This window comes from Leishmania infantum, chromosome 3 (genome assembly GCF_000002875.2).
Source record: "Leishmania infantum JPCM5 genome chromosome 3".
NCBI classification, from domain to species: domain Eukaryota; phylum Euglenozoa; class Kinetoplastea; order Trypanosomatida; family Trypanosomatidae; genus Leishmania; species Leishmania infantum.
This window is the reverse complement of record NC_009388.2, coordinates 280627-302093: the sequence shown is the minus strand read 5'-3', so window position 1 is coordinate 302093 and position 21467 is coordinate 280627. Positions and strand designations below refer to the sequence as shown.

At 65.3% G+C, this 21467-nt stretch overlaps 7 protein-coding genes across 7 annotated transcripts; all 7 read left to right on the top strand.

Annotated features, from left to right (window-relative positions):
- Positions 1 to 264: 264 nt before the first annotated feature.
- LINJ_03_0760 (putative protein kinase) lies at positions 265 to 6363 on the top strand (the record flags this gene model as incomplete). The annotated part of the gene is made up of 1 exon (XM_001462771.1): positions 265 to 6363. One exon carries the CDS (start codon positions 265 to 267, stop codon positions 6361 to 6363), a length of 6099 nt encoding a protein of 2032 aa, XP_001462808.1.
- Positions 6364 to 7144: 781 nt separating this feature from the next.
- Positions 7145 to 8791, top strand: LINJ_03_0750 (conserved hypothetical protein; the record flags this gene model as incomplete). The annotated part of the gene is made up of 1 exon (XM_001462770.1): positions 7145 to 8791. The coding sequence occupies one exon, from the start codon at positions 7145 to 7147 to the stop codon at positions 8789 to 8791; it is 1647 nt and encodes a 548-aa protein (XP_001462807.1).
- A 754-nt stretch (positions 8792 to 9545) lies between these two features.
- Positions 9546 to 10499, top strand: LINJ_03_0740 (conserved hypothetical protein; the record flags this gene model as incomplete). Its single annotated transcript, XM_001462769.1, has 1 exon — positions 9546 to 10499. The coding sequence occupies one exon, from the start codon at positions 9546 to 9548 to the stop codon at positions 10497 to 10499; it is 954 nt and encodes a 317-aa protein (XP_001462806.1).
- An 818-nt stretch (positions 10500 to 11317) lies between these two features.
- Positions 11318 to 13468, top strand: LINJ_03_0730 (conserved hypothetical protein; the record flags this gene model as incomplete). The annotated part of the gene is made up of 1 exon (XM_001462768.1): positions 11318 to 13468. One exon carries the CDS (start codon positions 11318 to 11320, stop codon positions 13466 to 13468), a length of 2151 nt encoding a protein of 716 aa, XP_001462805.1.
- A 737-nt stretch (positions 13469 to 14205) lies between these two features.
- Positions 14206 to 14460, top strand: LINJ_03_0720 (putative cytochrome c oxidase copper chaperone; the record flags this gene model as incomplete). Its single annotated transcript, XM_001462767.1, has 1 exon — positions 14206 to 14460. One exon carries the CDS (start codon positions 14206 to 14208, stop codon positions 14458 to 14460), a length of 255 nt encoding a protein of 84 aa, XP_001462804.1.
- A 912-nt stretch (positions 14461 to 15372) lies between these two features.
- Positions 15373 to 16587, top strand: LINJ_03_0710 (conserved hypothetical protein; the record flags this gene model as incomplete). The annotated part of the gene is made up of 1 exon (XM_001462766.1): positions 15373 to 16587. One exon carries the CDS (start codon positions 15373 to 15375, stop codon positions 16585 to 16587), a length of 1215 nt encoding a protein of 404 aa, XP_001462803.1.
- Positions 16588 to 18018: 1431 nt separating this feature from the next.
- LINJ_03_0700 (conserved hypothetical protein) lies at positions 18019 to 21339 on the top strand (the record flags this gene model as incomplete). Its single annotated transcript, XM_001462765.1, has 1 exon — positions 18019 to 21339. The coding sequence occupies one exon, from the start codon at positions 18019 to 18021 to the stop codon at positions 21337 to 21339; it is 3321 nt and encodes a 1106-aa protein (XP_001462802.1).
- Positions 21340 to 21467: the final 128 nt, after the last annotated feature.

Below are 21467 nucleotides of genomic sequence, written 5' to 3'. Positions count from 1 at the left end.
GCTGCGCTTCGCGAAGTGCGCGCTGCACCAAAGCCTTTTCGGCCGCCTCAGGACTGCCTTCCGGCGACACCGCATCAAGGGAGTTGGTGGGGCCGAAACTTGCCGAGGAGGGAGCAGAGCCTCGCGGTGCTGCGGACGCCCTCCTTGAGCGGCTCTTAGATTCCGCGGACGTGCCTCTGCGCGGTGCCGCGCTGCGACGGCGACCGCGATCAGCCGGGTCCTGCAGCTGCTGCTCCAACGAGATATGAAGCTCCCGAATCTCCTATGCCGTCAGGCAGCGGCGACGGCGTCCACGGCGAGGTTGCAAGCAGCCCCTACTCGGGTGCGGGTGCTGGCACCGATGGCAGGGCGAACAGCTTCACCGGCACGACGCAGTACATGAGCCCGGAGATGCTGCGTGGGCAACCGCACGACTCCCGCACCGACTGGTGGAGTTACGGGTGTCTGCTGTTCGAGTGGGCGAATGGGCGCAAGGCCTTCAACGCGCAGAACCAGTTCGCCCTCTTCCGCTCCATCGTAGAGGAGGACGTGAAGATCACCGCGGAGGACTACCGGCTCACGCCGCTGGAGGTGCACACGCGCGTCGCACAGCTGCACTACCGCGCGGAGGAGGTGCGGCTGGCCTACGAGCAGCGGGTGGCGCGGCGGATGCGGCGGAGCTTCACGCCCTTGTCGCAGTCCACAAGACCGCCAGTGACGCCGTCGGCCCTCACAGCAGAGGTCATCTACAACCCCGACAACCGCAGCTTCGATGTGCAGCTGCGCTCTCCAGCGATGTCGGCCATGTCCTTTGCGCAGTCCGGCAGCGACGGCACCGGCGCAGCGGCAGAAGGGGCGGAGGAAGCGCTGACGAACGACGTAGTGAAGAGCTGCACCCCGCATCCGAAGGATTCCCGTCAGCGCCCACCATCCCTGTTGCCGTCGTTCGACGCTGCAGCCACACACGTCACCCCGCACCGGCATGCCCACCGTCGCCTGCACAGCTACAGCTACGCGTCGCCGCACTCCACAGCAACGGTGCCGAAAGCATCCGTGGCGGTGCTGCTGAACGACTCCTTCGCGAACCAGCTCGGTGCGCTGGGCGTGTCCAGGACTGCCAGTGCGGAAGAAGACACTCAAGGACCGTCGCCGCAGTCGACGCTGAACGACTCCTTCGCCGGCGTGGAATCCAACTCCGTCGTGTCGCTCTGTGGCGCGCCGACGAACCTGTCCATGCGTCTGACCACCACCGAGGACGGCGTCATCGCTGCGCTGCTCTCGTCCGCCTCCCCGACGGCGGTGCACCTCCAGCACCAGCAACAGCAGCAGGAGCGGCATCGCCGCCATCAGCGGCGCCGACTGCGTCTGTCCTGCCTCAACCTGGACGAGGCGACCCGTGACCGCTACATCGGCAACGCCGTCGCGCAGATGGCTGAGGCTCAGGCGCTGCTGCGCGACCTGACGATGAAGCTGCTGGACCGCCGCATGGAGCACCGCCTCAGCGGCGAGGCCGTCCTGGAGCACCCCTTCTTCACCTGCCCATACGTTGTCTCGCAGCTGTACTACGACGTTTATCAGAGGCGCGTCCTGTCGACGGAGATGCGCCGCTCCGTGCGCGCTGCCTTCGGCTCCAACAACTTGCCGGCCGACTTCGTCGCGCCAATGTGGGATGGGACGCTGCAGCAGCCCACGACGGTCGCCTCTCCGCTGCCCCCGCTGGTGCCAGCTTCCCCGACGCCCTTCGCCACGACGACCACCGCTGCTGCTGCCGCCGCATCTGTCTCGCACACGCACGACTCCTTTCTGGCGATTCCGCTGCCGTCGCAGACGCGGCCGGAGGACTGGCGCGAGCTCTTCATGGAACGGCGCATTCGCGCCCCCTACGCGCCGCGGCTGCGCACCCGCGACGACCTGCGCTACTTCCCGGCTGCGGTGACGGCGACGGGACTCTCTGCCGCGGCGGAGCAGCACCGCCGCATCAAGGAGGTTAAGGAACAGCAGAAGGAGCTCATGATGATGCGCGCCAATAAAACGGCGGCGACCGCCACAAACAAAAGCTTCGGCAGCGCGAGCTTCCCAGCAACCCTGTCTTGCCCAAACACGCAGCTGACGGCGAACGGCAGTGGCAGTGGTGGTGGTGGCTCCGTCGTTCTTGTGCCCCTCGATGCAGAGGCGGCGCAACAGGTGCAGCAGCTTCTAGTGGCGAGCGCCAGCAGTCTCAGTTTGCAAAATCGCGATGATGCCTCTCTTCTGCCTGAGCTCGACCCCGACGGGCCAGCAGCCGTGCACACCGATGGCGTGAGAACCGCTCTGGAAGTGTCCCACGCGGCCGCCGCACCGGTCGCGCTCACGTCTTCCGGCGCTGGCGTAGCGGTTTCCACGCCGGCCGCCAGCTCTCAGGGGCCGGCGGAGAAAACCCAGCCGCTGCAGCTGCCCGCAGTGGAAGTGATAGCAGCCGTCACTGCTGACCTTGGCGATGCTTCACCGTCGCACAAGCGACTGGCCGAAGTGCCGGCCCAGAGTTCCGCGGCCGGTGATGCCCGAAGGGCAGACTTCGCGGAAGAGGTGCAGCTCGACACGAGGGGGACGACAGCGACCGGAACGGCGGCGACGACTGCGTCAGTGGCGCTCCCATCACGCATGTGGGAACCGCAGCTAGCAGGGCATTGCTCAGCCAGGATGAGCTCCGCGAAGGCATCTCCGATGGACACGCCACTCAGCGTGGGTAGCGGCAGCGGCAGTTTGACGACGTCAGCGGCGGTTGCTGAATTTCGGCCAGACCTTTTTGACCGCGCTGCGACGCTGCCGCAGAGCTTCGTGGATGCCGCGCTGGCGGTGGCGGCGGCAGCCCAGAAGAAGCAGCAGCGCTCCGCAGACTCCGGCACTGCCCCGAAAGCCTTGATCACTGCCCCTGTGGAGACTCAGGGCAGCAGCACTGGAGCCGTGACAGCGGCCGAGACAGCTTGCGTCTCCGCCTCCACCGACGTAACGCGCAGCACCGGCGCAGAGAGAAGCACCTTCGCGGCAACGCCACCGACTTCACTTGAGGCTCTGCCGCAGCAGCAGCCGGCCAGGGTAGATGACGCCGCGCCCAACAGCTCTGTACTGCCCGCAAGCCGCGAGATGGCGTACGCTGCCGACGGGCGACTGAGCGGAGCGCTCCCAACATGTGGTGGCGTTGGTACGCACAGTACGGCAGACGCGGAGGCGGTCGTGGAGGAAGCGGAGAAGGAACATGCAGAGGTGCTGGTAGACGAGGACGAGGACCATGATGGCGGTGGTGGTTACTATGAGCAGGATGCCCTCGCCGAGGACGACGCGCACGCGGTGGACGGCGGCGATGATTCCACGATCGTGGAAGAGGCAGCAGCCGCAGCCGACATGACGAGCGAAACAGATACCATCACGGTTGCCGCGGTCAACTCGACGATGGAAGTTAGTAGCTTCGAAGACTCCCATGCGAGCGTACGGTTGCCGACGCCAACGCGACGCGGCACGTTGGTCAAATCGTCGGTAGTCGTCAGCAGCGCCGGCACGAGCGGGTGGGGAAGCAGCGCTGCGAACCCACTCTCTCCCGGCGTCGGCGGCGTCGACGTGGAGGCCGACAGCAACAACAGCGTCTGCCGCCGCGGCAACGTATCGGTCACCGGTCCGACTCCCATCATGCCCGTGGAGGTGCCGCCGACTGCGAACGCTTCCCTTAACCTGCGCAGCCACTCGCGCACGTCGTTGGGCGGCGGCTCCACACGTCCCATGCACGGCTCTCTGAAGGGGGCACCTGTGTACGCGTCGCCGCTGCTCGGCCACAGCGGCGAGATGCACTGCGACCTCAGCGCCTTTACAATGTCGCCGGTCTCCTCCACGACCACCATGCTGCTCGAAGACTCGCAGCGGTCGCTGTCGACCAGCCTCGGCCCCAGCGGCGCTGGCGGTCCGTGCGGCACCAGCAGCGCGTGGGCGACGCCATCGTCTGCCGACACACAGGTTCCTGAGCGGGAGTATCAACGCCGAGTCCACCATCATCGCCATCCGCTGTCGTACGCCGACGGCAGTGGAAACCAAGACGTGCCGGATGCATCACCGCACATGCTACCGTTGCCGCCATCCCTCGCGTACCGTGAAGAGAGCCAGCAGCAGCCCCCGGAAAAGCTTTTGTCCGCCGCGGCGTCCTTCGAGAACGCCTTGCTTCCAGCAACCACCTCGTCCTCAAGCACCACCAACACCACACCCTTGGGAACGATCATGATGATCCAGTCCGCTGAGCTGACGGGCGTTGGCGGATCGCTTAGTGCCGCCACCACCGCAGCAGGTACCGCAAGTGACGCCGCGCTGTCGTGCACCGCGTCGCCAGCGGCGCTGCAGGCGCTGGCGGCCGTCCGTGACGGTACCACAACCGTCGGCGGTGTCGAGGCCTCGCCCGAGAGCCCGTGCGGTGGGGAGCTGCATAGCGCTGGTGCTGTGCGCTCGCGCGGCCCGCAGATGCCGGCCGCATTCTCCGCCGTGGAGCATCGTGGTGCACACCCATCAAGTGCGACTGCGGCTGCGGTCACAAGAGTGGCAAGCATGAACGTCAACCACGACGTCGCTGATGATGACGACAACCACGATGTGGGGATAGCGGACGAGGCGGGCTACGAGAGAAGCGGTGGTGAGGAGCACAGCAGCGGCGACGACGACGGCAGTGACACGATGACCACCTCCGGCAGCGCGAGCGAAGGGCAAGACGAGGACGATCAGAAGAGTGACGCCAGTGAATCGGTCGATTCTGCACGGCGACCGACGCCGTCCGCGCCAGCCAGTGCACGTGGTGAGAACGTCGCCGGCAGTGAGCGCAACGCGGACGCCGTGTCGTCGTTGCTGGACTCGACTGCGTCCTCCATCTCCACGACGACGTCCACTTCGGTGCACGCCTTCTCCATGTCCTCGGATGCCTCCTCGACAAGCTCGCAGGGTGACAACAACAGGGCAGCCGCGATGTATTCCACAACCATTCGCCCACCAATGGTACTGCTGGCCGGGGCCGACCGTGGCGGCGATGGCGGCCCCTCCGGCACCATCAGTGGGCGCCGACAACGCGGTGACACCATCTCCCTGTCTCCGTACGATACACCGTGGTCGTTCAACGCTCGTATCGGCAGCTGCAGCGGTGGTGGGGATCACCGTCGCCGCGGCAGCGACCAGTGCATGCCGCATCGGTACGCCCACTTCGGTCGCGACGCTGCGCATGGTGGTGTCGGCACGAGCATGCCCTTCGCCGCCACAGACGTGACGGTGACGGTGAACCCGACCATGTGCGCGACCCTCTCCGCTAACGCGCCGCTGTCCTTGGACAGCAGCGGCAGCCGGCTCTTCAGCACCGCGTTTGCCTCCTCTCTCAGCCTCGACACGATCGGTGGCGGCGCTGGCGACACCGCAGGGTTCCTGGGGCCACTCACAACCACGCTCTCTGGTGTCGCGTACAACGTCGATGACGAGGCTAGCATGAGCACCTTTGCAGCGACGCCGATGATGCCGGCCGAAGGCAGCGACCGCGACAGCGGCGCCGCATCGACGCCGACTTTGGGCTACGGCGGGCGCGGTCAGGGCGGCAAGGATGCCATCGGGGCCACCGCCAGCAGCGGTGCCGACAGCCCTTCAGCCGCGGGCCGCCGACGAGGCGTGCAGGCGATCTGGGCGCAGCAGCAACGCAAGCGAATCGCACGCGAACTACAGCAGCAGCAGCAGCAGGAATCGGATCCCTCAGCGGCAGCGTCGCTGCTGTGCGAGGCTGGCGCTGAAAGCGGTAGTCGTGGCATCAGTGACAGTGGAGGATGGTGGTCGTATTGGTCCAAGCACGGCAGCAACGACGCCACCATCTCCTCTACAGACAAGCTCGTCGGCCTCACCTCCAACGACGGCTGTGCTGAGCCGCAGCACCGGCAGATGCACTTGGGCGTGCCATACGACCACACCATCGGCGACGATGACAAAGACGACGCGGCTGCTGCGGGGCGGGGCGGTAGCCCACCGCAGCGGCAGTCCTGTTCTGCGAAGAGCGGCGGTGAACAGGGCCGCAGTGATGGTCGAGGTGGCAAGAGAGACCACCGGAACTTGGCATTGACACGCTGCGGCAACGAAGGTGGTGCGGACGGCCGGACCGGTGCCACCGGCGACGGCAGCAACAGCGGTGGCCTCAGCAGCTTCGGCGCCGGGGGTGGCGGCAGCGGTGGTTTTGACCACTTTCACAACTTTTCCTTCACGTCTCCACAGATTCTTCAGCAGTACCTTGCCTCCTCCTCCTCCGGCGGCGGCGACGGTGACGTTGACGAGGGAAGGCGACGTCCGCACTACCAACGACTTCGTCGTGGTCGCCTGGACGGCGGCGACTCTGATAGAGAGCCCTGATGCACGTCGGATGCGCAAGTGGGAGGACTCTGGGGTGTGTGCCGCTTGTTACCCACCACGACCACCACCAACACCGCCGTCAGCGCTCCGCGGCTGCTCCTCGCGCGCCAAGCGCGATGTTTACTTGGTAAGCAGAACTGTTTTCGTGCGACGCGTGAGGACACACGGCGGCCGAGCCCGGCCGGGGGTGGGGCGTGTGCGCATCAGCACGCGTATCATCTCTCCACCGCGCACCCGACTTACCTGTGCCTTGCGGATCTCCTTTCTGTATTCTCGTTTCGAGTGCGTGCGTGGTGACGCGCGCGCTGCGGTCGATGCACAAATTCTCTAAAGCCACGGTGGGACAAACAACACAACAAGAGAGAGAGGCATGCGATGAGCGCACGGGCGGTGGGCGGGCCCGACGGAGAGAGACGCGCGCGCGTGAGCGCGCCGAGACATGAAGGGAGTTGCCTGCACGCAGCACGCAACCGTATGCACCTCTGTCATCCATTCATCCCACTCTCCCTCTCCGTGATGTGACCCCCTCACCGACCACCGCTGCGGCGGCTGCTTTGCCTTTTCGCCCATTCTTTCGTTACTCGTGTGTGTGTGTGTGTGTGTGTGTGGTCGGGGGGCGGAGGATGTCATCAAGCTATCTCCCGCATTCCAACACGGCAGTGACTGCATCCGTAAGCGCACTCATCACACGACGCCGCCGCCCCGCCCTCCCTCCCTCCACTCTCCTGCCCCCGCTCTCACGCACACATACAGAGACGGCATACGCCACCTCGCATCGCCGATGCCGTCCCCGTCGTCATCGACGCCACCGCCGACGGTCAGCTTCGTAGATGCGGTGAAGCAGCGCTACGGCTCTGCCGACGACAACACGGAGGAGCCGCTCGGTGTGGCCTTTGCGCAGGACAAGAAATGGCAGTTTGTGGGCGTGCAGCAGACGCGCGTGAAGCAGAGCCGCCACGATCGGCTCACCCTCGTCGTGCTGCGCAACTGCGGCATCAACGTGGCCATGCACGAGCCGAGCGCCACGACGGCCGCAGGCGGCGGCCCAAAAGAGGTGCAGGAAGCGAACATGATCCGGCTGGAAGAGCTGGACCTGTCAGAGAACACGGCGCTCTCGCTGGCCGAGGTTGGCAAGCTCATGCCCTACCTCCCACGCCTGGCAACACTGCAGCTGTGCAGCATACCGGACCTGCTGCCGATGGCACCACCCGCGACGGCGGCACTCTCGTCGTCGCACCTGTCCAAGCTAGTTTTGAACAACACCGGCTTCCGCTCGCTGGCGCAGCTGCGCGCTCTCGTCGAGGTGCCACAACTGAAGGAGCTGCACTTGGACTCGAACAATCTCACCTCGCTCGACGTTGTCGTCGCGTCACCGCCGGCGTCGCCAGGGACAGCGGAGAGGATGGCGGCAAACGACTCTGGCGCTGGTGCCGCGGCCGGCGAGGTTGTCTTCCCTCATGTCACGACTCTGAGCCTGGCGCACAACGAGTTGTCAGACTGGCGAGCCATCGGTGTCGCCCTCGCGCAGGTCTTCCCGGCACTCACGCAGCTCTACCTGACCGACAACAAGCTGGAAGACCTTGTACTGCCGGAGACTCTCGTCGCACGCGCGGCTGCCGGTGAGGCCCTCACAGCAGAGCTGGAAGACGGTGGTGTTCTGCAGCCGTACCGCTATCTTCGCCCGCTAACGCTACTGTGCCTGAAGGACAACGCTACGTTGTGCAACACCAGCACGGTAGACGCCGTGCGGATCCTCTGCCCGAAGCTCGCCACCTTCCGCATCACGTACAGCACGCTGCTTCCCACCTGGAACGAAACCAACGGCCGCATGTACGTCGTGGCCGCGCTGCCGACGATCACGCTGCTCAACCGCGGCACCGTGCGGCCGAAGGAGCGGCTGGACTCGGAGCTGCTGTACATCCAGCGTGGGCTGCTGCAGCGTCAGATGGATGAGGAGTCGCGTGACGGAGCCAACAAAGTGGCCGGCTCGGCCACGGGCGCACCCCTTCCGCGCGTCGCGTACCCGCTCGTCGATGTACTCAAGGAGAAGCACAAGGACGTCGTGCTCGCCATCCAGCGCGACGGCGACACCGCGACGACGACGGGTGCCAGCTACGTCATGATCACCGTCACACTTTACTTCGTGAACGGCTACGCGGCGGCGGCCGCCGCCGCCACGTCGTCTTCGTCGAGCCCGATGACGACGCAGACGTCGAAGCTGCCGAGCACGTTGACCGTGGCGAGGCTGAAGGCGCTGGTTCAAAGGATGTTTCAGGTAAAGCCAGTCAATCAGCGGCTCAGCTACCGCAGCGGCGACGACGGTGTGCTGGAGCTGCAGACGCCGCTAGACAACGAGCTAGAGACGCTCGGGTACTACGGAGTGTCCGATGGGTCCATCATCTACGTCGAGGATGCCTCGCTGCGGTAAGACGCCGCTGTGCCAGCCTCGCCTCCCCACCAGCTCTGTCCCTCCTCCACCCGTCGTCGCCCGACTGCTGCGCCGTGCAGCAGCCGGGGCCGCCGCAGCTCTCATGGGTGGGGGTCGACGGCGGTGGACGACTGGCGCGTAAGGGCGATTCCCCTGATGTGGCACGTATAAGGACGCAATGAAGCGCGAACCAAACCCACTAAGGGCCAGCGAGACGCACTGCCCCCCCCCCACCCTCTCCCCCGGCCCCCTCTGCTTGCGTCCATCACCTCTCGGGCGTGGGGCGTGCCTGCTTGTGTGCCAGCGAGTGGGTGGAAGATCGCTCGAAATAAACTGTGAAGGGAGAGAGCGACATACACACACCCTCCTCCCTTCACGATGCGCATCCCCCACCCCACCGCACCCCACAGAGAAAGAGCTGCATTGCTGGCACTGCTCCCTCGGTGCAAGCTGTGCCAGCGGGCATCATCGGCGGCGCTATTCCTCGTTTTCCCGTTGCTGACTCTGTCCAATCCTTTGTCGACTCCTCTCCCCTTCCACGCCACCATCGTAACAGCAACAGCCACGTCATCGACGGAAGCGGCTGCCCACAGAGCGTTGCTGCGTGCCGTCCGCCCGCCCACCCACTCACCCCTCCTCTTCCTCCACGCCGTTGTCGTCGCTCATACACGCCTGAGCTGACCACACGATTACGACAGCCGGCAGCGGTAGCAGCAGCAGCATCAGCAACAAGCGAATACCACGGCCCGAGGCGATGCGGCAGTTCTCTTATCGGACGGCGCGGACAGCAACAGCCTCGCTGGCCGCCAACGCGACGCTGATCCCGGTGCGTAACTGCTATGACAGCAGCCGTGTGGGGCGCGGCGACGCCGCTGCCGCCGCGGCCTCATCCTCCTCCCCCTCCGTGCCGTGCAGGCGTTCCTCAGCGCCGCCGCGCCACGCACGCCCCGTCGGCGGCCGCGGCCCCGTCAAGGACCGCTTTCCGCCCGTGCCCACCGACCTCGCCGACCCGCGACGCCGCCTCGCCGTTCTCGTGGACGGCTCGAACCCCAACCTCATCCCCGGTGGCTGCACCACAGTGGATCAGGTGTACCGCACGAGTGCCCTCTTCACCACCGTGCTGCCGGCTGTGCTGCAGGTCGGCGTTCCAGTGCTGCTCCGCGTCTTTGCGCACCAACTGCCCGCTGTTTGGGAGCCACTCCTGGCTGGCAGCAGCAGCAGCGCCGCGCAAGGCGGCAGCGCCTCTGCCAGCCATCACACGCCGACCGACGGTGCCGGACAGCCGATCTCACTCCTCCCGCTCCCTTTCCAACCGTCGTCGTCAGCATCGTCGTCCACCGCGGACGCCGTCATTGTGCCGCAGGTGCAGTTCGAGTACTTCCGGGTGGAGCGCTTCATCCCGGTAGCGATGCAGATGGAGGCGGACGCGCGCCACCTCTACGAGTTCCGCCACACGAACAAGGTGGAGGGGGTCTGCTACGTCTGCCACGAAGTCGACCGTGCCATGTACATCTCACTCATGGAAGAGCAGCGGACGGTGTCGGTCGAGCTGGAGGAGCTGCTGCGCGAGGTTCGCGGAAAGGGCCGGAGGACGGAAGCCAAAGAGGAGAAGGCGGCTGCGGCGGCCTTCTTCAACCAGTACGTGCTGGATGAGCTGGGCATGGCTGGGGAACTGCTGGCCGACTCACGATCGAAGAACGGCGCGTGATGACCTCTACGGGATGATGGAGTATTCGAAAGCGGTCGTATACGGCTACGTGTGTGTGTGTGTGTGGTGATCACGTTATGGTGTGTTGCAGTGTGTCTGTCTGCCGAGATGTGCGTGACGTGTACAGTGAGGGGTGCAAAATTGTGCCTGTGCCAGTGTGTGCGCTGGTCTCTCTCCACCTGACAAGTGAAAACTCAGTAGCATATATATCCCCCCTCTTCTATGACGCATACGACGCCCATTCTGCTGGAGCGCCTGGTGGCTGCTGCAGTGGTCGCGGCGGTCTCGCCTGACGCGCGTGGAGGGCGGGCTGGAGATGGGCGATGCGGCGGTTCTCATCTCCCTCACCTCCTCCCCCCCCACCCTTCCCCGGCACACACACACACACACACGCACGCGCCGACGTACGGCTGCCTCTCATGAGTGGGGGCGCAGGCGCAGAGGGGCGGCAACAACGGTGGGAGAGATGCAATGCTGGCTCAGCACCAATGGTGCATCGAAGTTGAGCTGCATGTGGATGGGTGGGTGTGGGGCTTGGGCTGCCACATCCCCTCATCAACATCACCAACCAGCACCGCCGTCACCTTCATGTGCGTGTGTGTGTCGCCTCTTCATGCGCACCTTCGCCGGATGCGCCGCCTCCACCCCTCCACTACCCCTCCCTTCATGCCACGATTCGCGTGCATGCGCGCATGTGCAGTCTTGGAAGAGCCGATGCGCATCCGTGTGCACGACCAACATACACTGAACCCTTACGGCCATCACGAGCCCTGCTTGACTCGTGCCCTTGAGAGGACGAGCACGCCGGGGACGCATCCATGGGCTTCGTCGATCGCGGAGGCGGCCGGGAGGCGAAGGGCGCGAGCCTGCGCCGATCCAAGAACAACCCGGGTGCCCCCATCTCGAAGAACAAGAGCGCCAAGAAGGACTACACGACCCCGGCCACACGCGCCACGCCAACGCCGCCACCCGCGTGCCTGCCGGTGCTGAAGGCCTTGATCGCCGCCGCCTCGGCAGAGGCGGCCGCGATGGAGGCTACGGCTGCATCGACCGTGACTGGCTTCGAGAAGGCGCTTGCAGCCGTCCGCGATGCTGCGCAGACCGGTGGATCGCCCTACATCGACGCCGCCGTGGCGCTGTTGTCACGCAAGCTGGAGGAGGATCGAGAGGGCGTCTTTCGCCGGGCCGCCGAGGAAGGCAAGCTGGCCGCCGTGGTCTGCTGGTGTGGCGAGGTGGAGCGGCAGTCGCTGCTGCTGAGCACGTGTGTGCAGCACAACAAGCTTTACCGGGGAACTTTGGAGCAGCAGCAGCAGCGCAGCGCCACCGGTGGTGATGCCCGGCACGTGCACTTCAACGTCGACGGCGCCGTGGTTGCCTCCGTCACAGCCGCGGCGACGGCATCGTCGTCGCCAGCAAAGGCCGGCATTCTTCTGTACGCGGTGCTCGGCATCCACGTCAACAGCATCGACCGCGTGAACATGCGACTGCATGATCAGTGGGTCAAGGAGCTCGAGGCTAACGTGAAGCACGGCGACGTTGTCGGCGTCCTCACGGGGCTGAACCTCAGTCGCGAGCACGGCACGCACTACGCGCAGGAGCGCCTGTTCAAGGAGTGCTGGCGTGTCGCGGCTGAGGTGCGTCTGCCGCTGGTGCTGCACCTGGGTGCAGCAGATGCGGCATCGCTCACGGAAACGGTGAACCGCGCCGTCAAGCTGCTCGACGAACTCCTCACCGCTACATCAGCGACGGCAGACGGCGCCAGAGCCGCTCCGTCTGCAGTGGTGCTGCACAATGGCTTGCGTGCCCTCCACGCCTCCACAGCGATGCAGCAGCTTGTCCGTGCGCACCGCCCAGCAGCGAGGCCAACGGCGGTGTCTGTTCCGTTTTACGTACTGGCCACGGCGGACGGTCTGGCGGTGGCGAAGACAGAGGGCAGCGAAACTGAGGCGACAGCGACGGCCGAGAGTGGGCCGTCGGTGGAGACGCTCGCAGCCTTGCTGCCTCCGCTTGCCGGGCTTGGCTCCGACTCTGACAGCGCCACCGCCATCAGCAGCGGAGGAGACGCTGTCGTGCACCTCTCACAGCTTCTTATCGGCACTGGTGCGCCCTGGGGCACGCCACAAAATCTGCCAGACCCCTACCTCTGCACCCTGCCCAACGAGCCAGGAAACTACGCGTACGTTGTGCAGACGCTCTACGACGCGATGCGGACACCACCACCACCGGCGGCGACGGCTGAGCTGACGCTCGCCGATCTGTCGGCCATCGCTGCCGTGAATCATCTGCTCGCCTTCTTCCACGAGTGCGTCTTGGAGCAGCAGCCGGTAGCCGTGGCTGGACTGGCCGACAGCGACGCCAAGCGCGATCTGGAGGCGCTGCTGGCCGAGGCGGCGAAGGAACGGGAGCGGATGGAGCAGGAGCGGCTGCGCGAGGAGGCGGCGCAAGCGCAGGCCCGCAGCGAGGAGCTGCAAGAGAAGCGCAGCAGGAGAGAGAGAAAGAAGAACGTGAAGTTGAATAACCGGTCGAACTTCACGCACTTCCGCAACAAGGACTTTGCACCTCGGCAGAGCAAGCAGGAGAAGCTGGCGCATCTGCGAGAGGTGGTCGGCACGGATGTTGACGGCCGCGAGAGGCCGCCTTCGTCGTCATCGGCGGCCTCCGACAGCGACAGCGACAGCGCCTGGGGGCCGAACAGCCTGGCAGCCCAGGTGGAGCGGCTGCTAGAGGCGAACGCTGCCCACCGCGATCTGGAGTGCAGGGCGCAGCGGCAGCCAGCAGGCCGGGGCAAGGGGAAGGGTCAAAATGCGTTGGCAGGGTCGAGGAAGATGTGCAGCAGCGCAGACATGAAGAGCGGCGGGCAGCCACAGCAGCAGCACGGCGCCCGTGCCGGCGGCAAGGTCAAGAACGGAAACCCCAGCGATGGCAGCGATGACGACGACGAACGATACACGCGCACACGTGCGTTGTAGGCGAATGCGTGCGCGTATCGCTTCTGGCACGGAAGCAACGGAAGACGTGTAATGTTTTGTGCATGTGCCCAGCGCAGCGGCGGGGCTTTGGCAGCCGGTGCAGGGCGAGCAGGCAGGAGAGGTGCACGAGACCCGATCGCGCGAACTGCTGCCTGCCCGCACAGCAGATCCGTTGCCGGTGAGCCGCGTGGCGTCACATCAGTGATGAGTGCACGTACATGTGTGTAAGTGTAACCGCCCCTCCCTCCGCAGCACGTGAGTCGACTGCAATGATAGGGCGGTGTCAAGCTGCTCGGCGCGCTTGAGTGTGCGCCTGGATGATCGTAGAGAGAGAAGGGGGGCGGGGGCGTGCGACCATCGCTGCGGCGGTGGTCCCCTCGCCGCGCGGAGAGGGAGCAGTGGAGAGATGTCTCCATCTCCCGGGCACACCCCTCCTCTGCCGCGCATCCGCACCTAGCAGCTGCGTGCCTTCTCTCGCACCACAGCCGTCTCACCATCGCCACCTCCTCAACCCACCTCCCCATCTGCCTCTGTGTCTGTGTGTGTGTGTGTGTGTGTGTGTGTGTGTGTACGGCGGTGCGCAGGCTTATAGTGCCTCTACCAGCCTCCACCAACCCTTCACTCCACCACCACACGCGCGTACTTCGATTTGCCACCGCCACGGCCTTTGCGGAGCTCGTGTGAGGGTCTTCCTCTTGCTCGCTACACACATCCGACGTCATACGGCGGGCACCATCATGGGGAACAGCACATCATCTGTGGGTGGTGCGGCGCCGCCTCAGCAGCAGGACCAGCGGCAGTCGTCCAAGACACCCAGCTGCAGAATTTGCTGCGCCTGCCCGCAGGAGCGCCGCGCCCGTGATGAGTGCACGCTCCTCAGGAACGTGGACGAGTGCGAGACCGAAATAGAAGCGTTCTACGCGTGTCTGCGGAGGGAAGGCTTCAGCGCTGAGGAGGTGAACGCGCTCAAGAGGAACACCAAGACGATGTGAGGAAGACGGCATCAACAGTCCGGCGCATTCTTCATCGCCGTCATTGCGCTGCCCTCCCTCCCCCTCCCCTATGCACACGCCGGGCGCGCAGCAACGCAAGCGTCGTGATGCGTGCGCCTGTGACAACGTCCGTGTGCCTGACGCTTTTTTTTTCACACTCTCTATTCCTTTCCGCACGGCCCACCCATCCTCTCCACCTCCATCGCTGCCCCCTCCTCCCTCGCTGTGTGGGAGGGGAAGGAAGGGGAGGGCGACGATGGAGGCTCCAGCGATGCGCGCACGCTCTGCGGACGCAGGCACGGCGTGGATGAGGAAGGAGGATGAGCCGAACAGCAGGAGCGAAGCCGGTGCGCACGGAGGGCGGCAGATGCATGCATCAGGATGAAAGACCCCCTTGCGCGCGCGCCGACTCACGGGCATGCGCAGTTACGCGTAAAGATATATATATATATATATATATGTGTGTGTGTGTATTTGTGGTTCTCGACGGCATGCCCAGTCCACGTTCGAGCACACGCCGGAGAAGACACGCTCCCCCCCCAAACACACACCACCACTACGACCCCCACCCCCTCCTCCACCCCTAACCTGTGCGTCAAGCAGTAAGAGTCTCGTACATCACAGAAAACCAAACAGCACGCGTGTAGGCGAGTCCAAGAGGAGAAGTACGTGATATGGTTTGGTGGCACACACACACACGATGCGATGCAGCCGCTGCTCTTCCCTTCTCTGTTTGCCTCGCCCTCCCTTCATCGACATGACGCACGAAGACGCCGCCGCCGGCGGCACCATTATGAGCGTGATGGGGGGCTTGGATACGGTTATGTGCACACCCACCACCTCGCCCGTTGCGCCCTCCTCAATCACCCACCCCTCTCTCTCTCTCTCTGAGCGAAGCACACAGTGGGAAGCATGGCCGCTCCGGCGTCCTCTGCGACGCTGCCTTCGGTGCTGCAGCTGACGGCGAACGCCAGTGCGGGTGGCAAGCGTCCAACGCGTGGCGTCACGATGTCGGCGCTCAAGCAGGCCTCCAAGGCGGCATCAGCGGCCCCGTCACCACCATCACCTTCTCCGTCCTTTCATGTCTTCGCCGACCTTCCCGACCATCTCCTCTGCTCTCCAGACAACTCCGTGTGGGTGTACGGGCAGTACACGCTTTCCTTCCTCACCTCCGAGGCAGCCGCGCAGGCGAAACTGGAGAGGAAGGTGCGATGCATGATGCGAGAGGCGCAGCGGCAGTACGACATCAGCTGCGCCTTCTTCCACTCGCTGACGAGCGAAGAACAGATGGCAGAGGTCCTGCGCGTAGGCAGCGGTGGCGGGGTGCTGTCGTTACCTCCGGCCATGACGGCGGCGACGGGGACATCCGCCAAGAGCGACCGGAAACGTCTGACAGGTGTGCACCGCGCGTTGCGAGACGCGTGGCCGACGTGGCGCGGACCCGACATGAGCGACGCCGCCAACGGTCTCGCCGCGCGCGAGGTGGGGGGCGCCGGTGAGGGCGAATCGTCAGCGAACCGCTACTCGGCCGGACTCCGTGTGAACCTCGTCCTTGACATTGTTGCATCCCGCAAGACCCTCCGCACCGTGCCGCTGCGCAGCCGGCCGTACCGCCTCGCCGAGTACCTGTACCAGCTCGTCATGCGGCCCTCGGCCACGCAGCGGGCAACAGCAGCACCAGCGCAGGGCGACATGGCGCTGCATGTGCGCTCGCTCATTATCGGCATCAGTGACGCGGACACAACTCTTGTCGGCTGCCACGTTGTGTGTCCGTATCGCCACTTGACGTCCCCTACGCCAATGATGATGCGACTGCGTCGCGCGATCGAGGGGGCAGCGGATCAGGAACGAGCCCGCGCTCTCGCCGCTGCCGAAGCTGCCAACACCACCGTGAGTGGTCTCGATACACAATGGCAGGCGTCATCAGCAGCAGCGGCAGCGGAGGCTGCAGCCAGCGACGCCGCCCCCTCCCCGCTACGCAGCTTAGTGGCCAGCCAACTGGCACGCTACCGCTGCGTCGATGCGTTGTTTCCGGCACCGTACGTCCGAGTGCCGCCGCAGTCGCTGGAGCAGATCGATCAGAGTCGGCTCATTCTCTGCACACCCGGCAAGTTGCTGGACGGCTGATGGCAGACGAGCCGGAAGAGAAGCGCCCGGTAGCATCGCTTCACTATTCTTTATCGTAGAGGCGGCGACAAGAACACAAGAGGGAAAGAGGAGAGAGAGAGAGAGAAAGGAGGGATGACGAGGCGCGAGTCAACGTACCCTTCTGCATCCGTCCAGTGACGTGCTTCACCCAGCACCGATCTTTCCTCTGTTCGCCTCCTGTAGTCTCTTCTCACCACCGCAGATCTCGAGGAACCGCGTCCTTTGTACGCGACCGCGTGCCCCTCACATTCTTGATTAGACACCACGACGGGAGGAGGAGGCAGCGGAGGGGAGGAGGGTTCTTCCTCTCTTCCCTCTCTTTGGGAGTAGCGCAAGACGGAAGGATGGGACGAGATGGGGGAGCCACGTAAACGGTGTCGACTCCGTGAGTCGCGTTCTCGCGCGCGGGGCGTGCTGAGAGAGCCAGTGTGGTGTGCTCCTCCACGGTAAATCTGGAAGCCCGCCCCCGTGAGGCGGAGGCCGGCGCCTGTATGTTGGGGAGTGCGCCCTGCCGACCCCACTCCCTTTCGGCATCTCCCTTACTGACCCTCAGCCCATCGTGCACTCATGGCTGCGCGTGCGGTGGACCTGTGTCGGTGTGCCTGCGTAGCTGAGCTGTCCACGTCCGCGTCTTCAGCACCCTCCCTGCGAGGCCCACGCCCCTTCCTGCGCGTACGGGCGCACATACGCGTCTCACCCCCCCCTCGTCATCACTGTCGCGCGTGATGTGCGTGTGTGTGGCCTCGTCGCGTCTGTGTGGGTGGGCGGCGGCGGCGGCTCTGCATCCTCTGTCGCCCACACGCTCCCTCCCGCACGGCACAAAACGCCGGTCATCATGACTGGCAGCGCTGCTCGATGTACACGATCTTGTTGCTGCCTGTGCCGTCCCACATTATGTATGTATGTCTGTTGCCCAACTCCCCCCTCCATACCCTGTCCGTCTGCGTGCGTATCTCCGTGTGGGTGCCCTCGGTGCATGTATGGTGTGCCACCCTTGCCCATGGGAGCCAAAGCCTTTCTCTTGATGCCTCTTCACCTCACCTCGCGTACGCGCGTGAGGCGTGTGCGCGCGCCTGTCGAAGGGCCGCAGCCGGCATTGTATTGCCTCCGCTCGCGCTGTCTGTGATGGTCTGCGCGTGGTCAGCGACGCCTCCGCCCCCCTCCGCCCCCCCCCCGACTCACCGCACCGCCTGACATGATCATCCCTACGGCTGCGCCTCCACACATCCCACCATCTCCGCCGCGGCTCCTCATCTCCACGCACACGAGCACCTTTCCCCATGACCACCAACGTCCTCCCAAAACAGCAGGAGCACCGCGAAGGCACATCCGCGGCCCACGAAGGAGACTGAGCTCAGACACTACGAAGCGCGCGAGCCCAGCTCGTTGCGGCACCCTCAGTGGGGGTATATGCATATACATAATTGTATGAAGTCGCGCCTGGGTGTTTCGGCGCGGTGCAGCACTGCGCTGTGGCGACGAAGCCTCTGCTACGGCTGTCGTGAGAGCGTCAGCGTGCCAGCCGGCTCACTGTCCGTGTCAACATCACAGACGCCGCTCACCACCACCCCCGCACCGCCTAACACGCCGCACTGCCACCGCGACACGGGTGTTGGTGGAACCGCCAGCAGCAGCGGCGGTGGTGTGTCCTTGGGCGATCTCGCCAAGGTGTTCCAGCAGCTGAGCTCGGACAACGCAGGGGGCGCTCAACAGGATCAAGGCGGTCACAGTAGCCGCGGTGACGCAGCTGCGCCGATGACAGCGACAACAATAGCGGCGGCCGCCGCCGCGGCGTCGCCCTTAGGCACACCACAGGAGGTCAATCGTGGCGGTAGCGCCGACGCGCCGCAAGGCAGGTCTGAACCAGCATCGCAGTGGCGCTCGATCAGCAGCGTAGGCGCCACCAGTGGAGGCACACCTGCGAGCTATTACACGCCTCCTCAGCCGAGGAAGCAGCAGTGCGGGGAGGCGGCAGTGCATCGGTCGCTGATCAGCCTCTCTCCTCTCTACGCGGCCCGACTGACCACCCTTACGGAGGCGCAGCTCTGCACCGAACTCGAGAGCCGTCTGGGCAGGCTCGACTACAGCAGCATGATGCAGTGCCTGCATGAAGTGGTCCGTCGATGGTCTCCTACGCCCACCACCTCCGCTGTGGCTGATGGTGCCGCCGATGGCGACGACAGCGACGCGTGTCGTGCGAAGAGGCGCAGACGCGCGGCATGTAAACAGGCATCGGAGGCCGAGGACGTGATGCCGTCAGCGGCACGCACATTCATGGCGAATCAGCGACTTCTCACCGCGGTGCTGAGCGTGCTCAAGCGGATGGACCTGTGCGTCATGGAAGCAGAGGTAAAAAGTTCACCGCAGAACACATCTGCCGCAGCGGCATCAGCGGGTGCGGCAGCAACGGCGACGCTCTGCACTGATGGCAAGCCGCCTCAGCAGCAGCAGCAGCACCCTTGTGACCGTCTTTCGTTACCCGAAACGCCGTTTTATGCGCGTCTCTCTCGCCTTCTGCTCCAGTGGCTCTCGCGCGAGGTGTCGCGCATGGACGCTACGGCGTCGCTGCAGGTTCTCCACCTCCTCGCGCAGCAGAGGCTGTTGCACATGGAAGCGGTTCTGAAGACGCTCGTAGACTCCATTGTCGTCCACTTGGAACGGTGCGGCTCCGCGGAAGCCGCGACGCCGGGGCCAGAGTCCACCGCCCGGGCGTTTACGCTGGAGGAGTACAGCCTTCTCTTCGACACGCTGGCGCGCTTCCAGGCACAACTCCTGCGCCTTTCGTATCTGCGGCAGTTCGCCACCCAAGAGCCCCACGGCGTCCACCCCTCCGCTGCCGAACTGCGCGATGGCACGAGTGTGGTCGACGCCGAAGGTACAGAGGCCACTGTCATCGCCGCAGGCGCCACCGATCCGTGTTTGGTGTCCGCCGCGGCAGCGGTGCGGCGCCGCGCGCTCGAGCAGAGCAACCACCCCGTGGCGAACGGCCGTCTGTTCCACCACCTGGCGGAGGCCCTGTCGCTGGCACTGATGAACGGCCAGCAAGGGCATCTCCCTGCATCAATGGCAGGCGCGGCAACGAACTCCATCGACGCGGCAGACACGTCGGCCCGCATGCTGAGAATGAACGCCACCAGCTTCCTCTTCCTGACTCGGGCGCTGAGCAAGCTTCAGTGGTGGCACGACGGCCTCGCCGCCGCGCTCGCGGCGCCGCTGACGGGGTACGTCCGCGCCCACCCTGAGTCTGCCCTTGTGGTGGTGGGGCTTGTTGGCCGGCGCGAGAACCGCAGCGGCGATGTTGCCTTGTTGGAGGTGCTGCAAGACAGCCTCATCACGCTGCTGCTGCGTCGTCGCGGCGCGTTGAAGGCGCGTACGGAAATGGGGCAGGCACCGCGGCAGGGCCGAGCGGCAGGGATGGACGGCGACGCCGACGTGGAAGGCGGCACAAACGGCCTTGTTTCGCAGTGGGCCCAGGACGGCGGAGACGGTGCCACAGGCGAATCGACGCATCTCACCACGAGGGCGGGCACCGACGACGGCGAAGATCACGAGGCGGTGTTGGCGGAGTGGGAAGAAGGTGGGGAAGCGGACTTGCGCCTGCTCTCCTCCTCTGCCTCCTACACCACGCCTGCGACTCACCGCCGATCGCGCGGGTTTTTCGCCGCCTCTGTCTCCACAGCGTCAAGCACACCTTCGGTGGAGGCCTCGACGCCGTGCGGTGTCACCCCAGCCCCGCCACCGGAGCCGCCCGCCTCCAACTCTGCGGCGTCGCTCACTTTCATTGACCTGCACGCCCTCCCTGGCACCGTAGAGGCGCTCTGCCGCTTTCACATGCGCACAATTGCGGCGGTGCCGCCCCCACGCGAGGCGGGAGCAGGGGCGGCGGGGACGTCAGGAGAGGACGTGCGTGCGCGGCTGGTGCGCAAGATGCGGGAGCTGCTCGGCTTGATGCTTGATGACACCTCGCGCGGCATCACGTCCCTCGACGCCGTCGCGCGTACCTTTGCGCCGGCGTTTCTGTCGCGGGCGCTGCTGACGCTGCTGGAGGCCACGGCGCAGCTGCCGCAAGCGTGGGGCACCATCGGTGGGCCCGACGCGTCGTTGATGCGCCGCGGCAAATACACAAGCACTGCCACGGCCGATAGCCCCCATCACCCATTCGTGATCGAGCTGGCGTATGCCTGGATTCTGCAGGTGATGCGGAGTCGCCGCCCGCCACGGCCGCCGCCCGCCTCCCAGACGGACGAGTACACGGCAGCGGCGGCGGTGGCATACCACCGAATAGCAGCCTCAGCCTACTGGCGACGCGCCGTCGTCGTGCATGAAGCGTTGGTGAAGGCTGGTCTTCTGTGCTGCACTCGCCCACACGCGGCGTACGCAAGCGACCCCGCCGCCGCTCTGAGAGGCAGGTACTACATGCCAGACGACGTTCTACGTGCCGCGCCGCGGGTCAACGCAGCCGTACAGCTCGCCAAGACGCGGATCGAAGCGAGGCGTCAGCTGGAGGCGGCTGAGAGGCCGGAAGTGGAGGAACAAGAGCAACAGAAAGCGGCAGCATCGCGATACGCATCTGTAGCGATTCGGGACTCTGCGCAGCGGCGGCGCGCCTCCGCGGCTTCGTCCTCCTCGCGTTCTCCCCAGCATCAGTGTCTTCGTACAACGGCTGAGCAGCCAGCGCGGACGACTGATGTCTTTGCCGGCTACACAAAAGCCGTCTCTCGCTTGCTGTAACTGGTGCACACGCGCCGTTGTTCTCGGGAGCACCTCCTCTGCCTGAAACGCACGTACGCGCCCACACCACATGCACAATCACGTCGGAGGTGTTGATGTTGAGCGCGCGTGCGGCTCTCTGCGCGCCA